We start from the raw sequence: 9465 nt of genomic DNA, 5'->3' as shown, positions 1-9465 counted from the left end.
GGGTTGGGTAGATGGCACTGCATGGTTTGGAACGTCTCTTTCATAGTTTAACAGCTGTGGAAGGAAGTACTTTACCTTTACCCTGTATCAGTGAAAAAAAAGTGTTTTTCCATCCTAGAGAGAACTGCCTTGCAGCAGGGAGCAAGGTGCCTGAGAAAGGGCAGAACACAAGGAAATCTTTATCCCTGCTGTTGGCATGCCCAGCTGTGCTGTAGAGAGCACGTGGAGAAGAATATTTGGCCATCCCTTCCTGGTTTTTTTTGGTGGACTTGGCAATATGCGGGTTGCAGTAGGATTTGATGACCCTTAAGATTTTCTCCAAGCTAAATGATTCTGTGAAATTGGAGATGCTCTGAGTGCAGGGTGGAACCTCCTGCTGCCTTGTGTGAGGCTGCTTGGCCACTCTGTAGGTTTTGGAGGCATCTTTGAAGTGGTGTAATTGCACTCTTCAAAGGTGCCAACTTTTCCTTGTCTTGGCAGATGATTCCAGTAGTTACTCCTTTATAAAATAAGCATTCACTGTGTCAGTTAGTGTAATTCAAAAGTATGACTGCAATTCTTAAAATTCTGCTGTTGAATTGGTATTATATATAATGGGATATTAATGCAATAAACTCATTTATTGAAGTTAGAAGAATTCTGACAAGTTAAAAAAAAGTGAATTTCTGGTTTGCTAAAGGCAAGTGTTCTGAGTTTTCTTAATAAATACTCTTCTCATACAATATTTATGTTATGCTAAACTACATTTTGAGAAAGAAAGCAGTACTAAATAAAAAAAAAACAAACCAGCAAACAAAAATTCCAATCCCAAACCTCTTACTATAACTCCTTTATTCCTGTATTTATGGTAATATATATATTTTTAAACCTTTCAACAGCTTGTCCTGGGACATACACATCTGAAATAACCTTGTATCTAAATAATAATCCAGCACCATACATACTAACATTGTCTGGCACACTGAGGTCACCAAAAATGGATTTTCATCCCCCCTTTTTAATGCTGATGCCAGTTCCTCTGGGTGTGGAAACTGAAGCAGTCGTCACCATCATTCCACAGGATTTTTTAAGGTAAAAATCTCAAAGTATATTTATTACAGAAATCCTGAATAATTCTTTGTTTTATTCATTTCTGAAAAAGTGAATTAATATTTGTTTGTGAATGTTAGTATTAATTTTATGCTCAGCAGAAGAATGTGTATGTTTAAGAGAAAATTAATGTAATTTATATTGTTGAATATTCAACAAGCCCATGTTTTTTCCTCAAACATATCTGCTTCATGAAGTGTCTATCTCCTGATATCTTCACCCTATGAATTTATATCAGAAATAGAAAATTACTATGGATAGCAAAAAATTCAAAGGAGACGCCAGGATTTTTTGTTGGGTTTAGCCAGATACTAAGGTTTTAAATCTTATTTCTAATTTTTCACATTGTGGTAACGTGAAATCTTTCTGTCATTTTATGTTTTCTACTCAACTGGTTTGAGGTTTAGCTAATTGAACAGTTGGTGGGGTTGTAGTTCTTGGTGGTTTTTTCTTCCTTCTTTCCATGTGGAGTTTTATTGAAAAGGACAGCAGAAATGTTTTAATCCTGCCACTTGTTTCAATAAGAAATCTATATATTTTTTATTTGTCATGGATCACTCACTTCATGCTGGTACTTGAATTTAAAAGAGAGACTTTTTGTAATTTTCATAAAATGTATAATAACTTAGCATTGCAACTATTCAACATTTTAAGATTTAGCTTTGCTGTTTATAATTAGTAAAGAGTAGTAATATTTGTTTGCTATGCTTGTGAGGGTATCATTTCGATACTAGAATTACAGCAAAAATTCCCTTTAGATGTAAATTAATTAAATTACCTTCAAATTATTATTATCTTGTCTTGTTTGAGTTGTGCTGATATATCAAGAGATTTGTCTGTTGTCAGTAGTTTGGTGGTTGGAACTGAAGGGATTCCACATGGGTCTGGACTGACTGCTCTTCTTATTTCAGAGCTGAAACCTGGAACTACGTAACTACATACTGAAGTGTCTTCAGCATCTTGACAAATTTACCCTTAATATTTCTGTTTTATAACTTTGTAACTTAATTGTGCAGTGGTGCAGTTTAATGAACACTAGTGAAAGCTTTAAGTTTCAGAAAATTCTTTATGCCTTTTGTAGCACAGTTAGGTAGAAATTTCATTTGGATGTTCAGATATTGTGGGCCAGCATAAAATGTTTAGATACATACAAAGAAAACAAACTAGCATCTAAATGATGAAAGAATTTTATTTTTTGAATTAGTTTCATTTGATTTGCTCTTGAGAACTAAAGTTGTTATTCTGTATTCAACTGTGAAAGAGTTTTGTGAATGTGAGAATCTATGAATTAACTTGGTTACTGCAACCCTGTGACCACAAACACTTACTATTTATGTTTAACACAGGGATTCACAAATTAGAGTTAAACTTCCTGAGCTTGAACTTGCAGATGGTACCAGGACTTGCCCTTTTTCTGTGGAGTTCCCAGAGGGAAAAAATATTGTTCTTTCATCAGATGGCACAACTAATGAACTGACCTGCCGCATCAGCTTCAGCTCATCTAAGCCAATGTCATTTTTAGGGGAAGTGTTATTCATCGACCAAGAAGAAAACAGGTAATGTGTGCAATTCAAATTCACCTGGGGGAAGGTTCCAGACTGGCCAAGCTGTATATAAGACACAGAACTCAGAAGAGTTGGGTAAAGGAACACAAGAATCTATTATTATCGCTGCTTTTAATGAAGGAATGGGACCACAGTCAGGCTAAGAATGATTTATTGCTCAGATAAACATCAGTCTCAGAGGCTGTGAGATTTCAGAAGAGCAAGCACTCAGCCATAGCTCAAAGTAGTCACAAGTGCTTCATTACAAGACAATATAGAACTTTCTAATCCAATAGACAGTTGCCACAAATTTTTTTTTGCTTTTCTGACCTATCACCTTTACTTAATTGTGCTGTGCTGCAGATACTTTTATCCAATGGGCTGCTATTACACATTCACAAATATGCTTCTATTGTAACTTCTAAACTCTTAGCTTACTCTATACAGTTACACTCCTGCATTATAAACCCTTCACCATCTTATTAATACAGTTTTTACTTACTTAAGGCATACTCCTACTTACAACTATAGAAACATAAGTTTATGATTTTTCTACTTAATGTCTGTGTACTTTATTTTTACATCAATCCAAGCTTCTTCCAAGGCTGCAGATCAAACCCTTCAGTGTCTGTGGAAGTTTCTAACTTTCCATTTTCCACAAGAATCCTCTGAAAAAAAAAAAGAAAATGGAAGGCAGATATTTATTTCTTTTTTTCAACTGAATTACATTCAAGGCTAAAAAATTCAGCTTTGGTCTCTTAGGTAAAATCCATCTAAGTGTCTAACTTAAGGTCTTGTTTCAAGATCTCATTTATATCTACTGGTAACTCATCTCTTGTTCAGCTCTGCCTGGGATGGGGGAGAGGGTGAATGCAAGATTAAGAAAGATGGGCATTGTTTCTATTAAAGTCCTGTATTTAGTATTTTCACTAAAGCAACTATTTTGAGAGATAAATAATTCCATCCTGCAGCTTAAAATGGGCTTTTAAATAAATATAAAACTAAATTTTATATTATTTTGATGCAAGGGTTATGGATCTTCAGGTTATTGCTGCTCTCTGGGTTAATATTTCATATTTTTCTGTATACATTGTCAGCAAAGAATCTATTTGTTATTAATTTTATTTAATTCTAGGATTTAATAATTGTGTGAGGTGTGATTCATAAATCTGTGTTAAAGCTTGCTGTAATTACAAGAAAAGGATAATTTAAGCTTATGATCAAGTCTGAAATGTAGCTTCTGAGCAGGCACAATATTTAGTTTTAATAACTTTTTATATGATGCACTAGCAGATTCTCAAACCTTGTTAAATGAAAATTCCTCCTGTGTAATAAATTTTTTCTATATCTGCCATTAAAAGGAAATAAAGAATATGACCCTCAATTTAAAGGCAAACTGAATATGTTTTTTAAAGAAAGATAGCAAATAAAAAGCCATCTAAGTAACCTTAACAGCCATTCTTGCTTGTGAGGGTGAAAAAACTCATGCTCCAGAATGTCAAATAATCTCAGAATTGTTGCTAGGTTTTAAAATGTAGAACTAAAGTATCTGTTAAAGGGCAGAACTCATAACAGCAGTTTACTAATATATTTGGGATTTTCTGACAGGCAGTTGAGTTGTGAGTGGCTCTAGGAGCAGGTTATATAAAATCTGAGCAAAACTGTGTGAATTAACACAGCATCAGAAATAAAATAATTATATGTGTGTCTGTGGTCAGTGTGGGAATATTATTTATATTGACTTTCAGATGAAATAATTTTTATTGTAACCAGAAATAATTCTTTTCTTAGAAAAGTCTCAGTAAGCACCCAATTCTGTAGTCCTGACCGTTTCCTTCTTCTTCTAATACACTCCATGGTAATTCCATGATAAATCCAAGTCTGGATAACACTGCTGGTACTATATGTGCTTTGATACTGCACTCTGTAATAATGTGTAGCTGCAATTTCTTGTTCTCTGCAATATCTTCCCTTCCTTCCTGCCAGCCCCCATGGGAGCCCTGTGCAACATGTTCAAACTTCAAACCTGATTCAACCAATTACCTAAGCATTTGAAAAATTTGGTTCAAACTGTGTATCTAATGAATTTAAACTGCTTTGTTAATTTGAGTATTTTAGAAAGACAAGATTTCAGGGTCTTCTTGATCTTTAATAATAAAACAATGAAACTTATAACCTTTTATAACACCTATAAAAGCTAACTAGTCTTGAAAAAGTTCCTTGGACTGTTTAATAGGCCGTGAAATCTCACAGTATCAGTTGCTGAAGATGAATTAATTTTTCAGGTGTTCTCTCTTTATATTTCCATTTTCAAAGTGATAATATGTACTTTAAAATGATTTGAACTAAACTTTTGAACTTCAACTCCTATTCTGTGTTCTGGGATATTCTTATTAAAATAAGCAAGACAAGATTTTCAGAGGTTGGTAACATATTGTATTCTACAGCTACTTAGAAAAAAAGCCTTTACTTCTAAGCAGAACTAGTTCTAGGCATATTTCAAAGCAGGAGTGTTGAGGAGAAGAACACTCCACAGGGGTTGACCCTGGCTGCATGTCAGGCACCCACCAAAGCCTCTCTGTCACTCCCCTCTGCAGCTGGACAGGGGAGGGAAAATATAATAAAAGGTTCATGAGTTGAGATAAGAACAGAAGAGAGATCACTCACCAAATACCCTCATGGGCAAAACAGACTCAAATTAGAGATATTAATTAAATTTATTACTAAGAAATCAAAGCAAGATAATGAGAACTAAAATACAACTTTAAAAATATTTTCCCTTCACCCCTCTCTGCTTCCAAGCTCTACCTCTTCCCCAGCAGTGGAGGGAAACAGGGTATGGGGGTCGTGGTCAATTCATCTCACATTTTTTCTGCTTCTGCTTAGGGAGAGGAGTCCTTCCCCTGCTCCACCATGGGCTCCCTTCCATGGGAGACAGTTCTCCATGAGCTTCTCCAGTGTGAGTCCATCCCATGGGCAGCAGTCCTCCCCAGACTGCTCTGCCATGGGGTGCAGTCCTTCAAGGACAGCCTGGGTCCCCCATGGGGTCACAAGTCTTACCAGGAAACCTCCAGGGTGGGCTTCTCTCTCCGCAGGTCTGCAGGTCCCAGCCAGGACCCTGCTCCAGCACAGGCATCCCATGGGTTCGCAGCCTCCTCTCAGCATCCCTGTGCTCCATTTTGGGTCTCCTCCATGGGCTGCAGGTGGATTTCTGCATCCTTGTGCCCTCCCTGGGCTGCCTCACCATGGTCTCACCAAGGGCTGCAGGGGAATCCCAGCTCTGGTACCTCAAGCACCTCCTGCTCCTCTTTCTGCAGTGACCTCTGTGTCTGTAGAGCTGCTCCTCTCACTGATTCTCACTCTTCTCTGCCTCCATTACATCTGTGCCATAACTTTTTATTAAATTCTTAGGTATGCTATCACAGAGGTTTTGCCACCATTTCTACTTGGCCCAGCCTTGGCCAGTGGCACATCTGTTTTGGAGCTGGCTGCTGTTGGCTCTGATGGAGGTGGAGGAAGTTTCCAGCAGCTTCTCAAAGCCACCCCTGTAGCTCCCCTCACTACCAAAACCTGGCCATACAAACCCAATGCACTTTACTTAGGCTCTGTAGTATTTTGCTTTTCTAAATGCAGGTCTAAAATGTCAGTAGGATTGATTCACACAGCCTGTACTTAGTCCTAGATAAGAATTACTTTTTTGCTTTAAAACAGAGTGAACATTGGCTAGAGAATAGATAATGTTGGATTTGGCTGCTTTACAGAAAACATTTGAAAGATGACAGGCAATCATTTTTTATGATAAAGCAATATTAAATGTTACTGTAAAAGAAAACTGAAGAGATGTATGGTTGTCATTTACGCAATAATGTACTGTGTGCACAGATTCCATTAAATGGAACATACAAAAGTGCATTAATTTCTAATAAATGCATAAGTACATAATTCTAATATTACTTTAAATCTTTATGCTTTCTTTTTGCTCCTTTGAACCTAAAGCAGAAGAAACTACTCTTCCTTACACAGGACTGATAGGAATTCAGAAGTAAAAGTTAACATCAAATCTAAGACTGTCTTGAGCAAGTATTTAATAAATGGGAGAAATATTTAGCTATGACACATATTTTGCAAAAAAAACTCCTCTGCAAACATGGCATGTTTATATATTTGTTCTCTAATTATTGTTATTATATATTTTAGTTTCATGATTATACAAAGAGTTTAGCAGAAAAGAAATTTTTCTACCATCTTGATTGAAATAATGTTTAACTTACTATTTCTGAAAATAAGTAGTGAACAGGCAATCAAAGAAAATGGTGCTCTGGACAGAAAAATATGCTAAAATCCCCACATGCGGTGTAGATAGGTTGTTGTGTCATTGGTGACTCAAGTGTGCTGAGGTCTTTTCCTCCCATGTTCTACAGTTCTCCCTTCCCTCTTCCTCTACCACTGAAAAGCCATGGAAACTCATGAAATTTCTGAATTTATTCACATTATTCATGGCTGGAACTTCAGGAAGAGAGAACGTCAGGGAATGTAGCCTGTAATAACAATATGATAGCAGTGAGACACAGTCACTAACCCAATTATGGATTGGTTCCAGTTGTTTTGATAGTCCATCAGATCTCGGTGTCTCACAGGGGAAAACATTCCCTTTGCTTTTGGGAAGCATGCCCAAAGCATCCAGCTCTTTAATAGGCATTGCTGGCAAATGTCAAATCCATGGATTCTGCTGGCATGCCTGGGAGAGCAGGAGCTGTCAATTTCTTTCAATATCATTCACATTTCATGAGAAAGCAGGGAGCTAGGAAACATTGGAGTTCTTGATATTTGCATGCTGCTCTGCAGCATTCATCTGACATAAGAATATGTTGGCATTTTACCTCAGATAGTTGGGAGTGCTTTTGAAAACAAGGATGGTCCAAACCCATTAATCACTCTGTTCTTTTCTGTGCTTGTGGCTTTCTGCCATTGTGATGGTCCCTGACAGCTGAAGCATCTCTTATTCAGGAATTAAGTGCTAACGTCACTGCTGCTACTAGAAAAAAATGTGGATACTTTCCCAGCTATAAGTCTTACATATAGCATGAAATTATGTGTCAGCCACTATTCATTGTTGTATTATGTTGGTTGCTGGGGAAGCCTGAGCTCCCACTACAAAGGAAGAGGACCCTTCATTGTGGGGGAACTGCTTATTTGTGAATAATGGCAGAGCTGGCATGGGTCATCTTTTCCTTTTCCAGTTCCATCCTCTCTGTATTTGTTCTAGGATTTTTGAGGGGAGGGAGGAGGGCAGGTCTTTATTGATATTTAAATTGCAGCTTCCCAGCATCAAACTTGTTCTTTATTCTTAAATATCTGTAAAATGCTACACTCTTAGGTAAGGTTTTCTTTTGTCACTAATCACTTCTGCAAGCAATTTGTTTTGTTTCTTAAACTGACAGTGTGAGTTTTTCTTAAATATTTTTTTTAGTTTACACAAATGATGTTGCTACAGGAATTTGTTAGATGCTAATGGATTTGGATTTTTTTCTCATTAGAAATTTAGTGATATTCTGCATCTCTTAATGAATACTATTGAAGAAGAGTTATTTAACTATGCCTACATATTTAGAACATTTGGGGTACATGGATACAAAAAAAATCACTTGTTTGTAGTTAGGAAACACCTGACATTCTATATAGCAGATTAAAATAGATAAATATATTTTGATTTGGGTTCTTTTGTCTTTCCACAAACATTAAAACAAACAAATTAATGAAAGAAACCCTCCAGAGTTACTTTAAAAGAAGTGAAAGCACTTCTATATAAGCTTTGTTTTACAGGGTTGAATGTTTTTTGTCATCACAGTTGGAGCTTTACTTCTGGTGCTCAGCAGGTTTCAGATGTTGGTAAACACAGTCTATTTAGTGGCCATTCCTGTGTTCTGTGTTCTTTGGAAATATGCATTAGGGAATAAACACTGGAGTAGCAGTGGCAATGATGGTTCATGTACATAACAAATTTTTTACTTGCATTAGTAAGCATTATAAAACCAAATACACTGAATAATTTAATGTATTTAGTGACTTCACATTTGCTAACAGCACAAGTACCTTTCATTCCAATAGAATAATACAGACTTTTCTAATATTTCATTAAACTCTGCTACAAATACAAAATAAATATGTTGTACGAGACTTCTAGTTTTGTAACATCATTTCATTAATGATGTTGTGAGTAAAGGTCAGTGATACAAGATGCTTTTACACGTACAGAATGCACATGTGTTTGTAATCTCTCTTCTGTATTTGCATGCTAGTGTGCATGCTTTTCTGTCTGGTGCCCTCTGACTCAGTTCCTCAAAGGCATATGATAAATAGCTCCTAGCACCTTCACTTTTCTGCCATGTGTCCTTATGAATGGAGTGGCATTATTTAAATTTCAGATGAAATTTTTAGGTACAGACTCATTCTTGAATTTTGTTTCAAATAGCACTTCTGAGAAAATGCTGTAATAAAGTACTTACTGAAAAGTGGACAGGTGGCCAGTAAGTGAGTTGATGTTTATTATTACATAATGCCTAAGTTTGGAAAGGCCTTCCAGAGATCATCTCAGCCCCTCTTCAAGGAATCAACGCTAGTGCCCAGTTGATTTTGTTTAGTATCTTCAAAGATGAGAACTCCATAACTTCTCTGGGCAGAGTTTTCCAGTGTTTAGCAACTCTTCATGGTTTTGGTTTTGGTTTGTTTTTTTCTCTTATGATGAGATAGAATTTCCTGTATTTAAATTTGTACTCTCTGCATTTTGTGGTCTCACTAAGCATCAATGAGAAGAGTCTCCTTCTTCCTTACT

The 9465-nt window shown here is 36.4% G+C and overlaps 1 protein-coding gene across 1 annotated transcript in view; it reads left to right on the top strand.

The window, feature by feature from the left end:
- CFAP47 (cilia and flagella associated protein 47) overlaps positions 1-9465 on the top strand; it is a gene marked incomplete at its 5' end in the record, with an annotated part of 258098 nt that overhangs the window by 38992 nt on the left and 209641 nt on the right. Inside the window, 2 exons of the mRNA XM_031060192.1 lie at positions 879-1071; positions 2436-2645. Of these exons, the coding sequence (XP_030916052.1) occupies positions 879-1071; positions 2436-2645 (403 nt within the window). The remainder of the gene's footprint in view (positions 1-878; positions 1072-2435; positions 2646-9465) is intronic.

The sequence above is a fragment of the Geospiza fortis genome, unplaced genomic scaffold, assembly GCF_000277835.1.
Source record: "Geospiza fortis unplaced genomic scaffold, GeoFor_1.0 scaffold20, whole genome shotgun sequence".
In the NCBI taxonomy this organism is placed as follows: domain Eukaryota; kingdom Metazoa; phylum Chordata; class Aves; order Passeriformes; family Thraupidae; genus Geospiza; species Geospiza fortis.
This window is presented reverse-complemented; position numbering and strand designations above follow the sequence as displayed.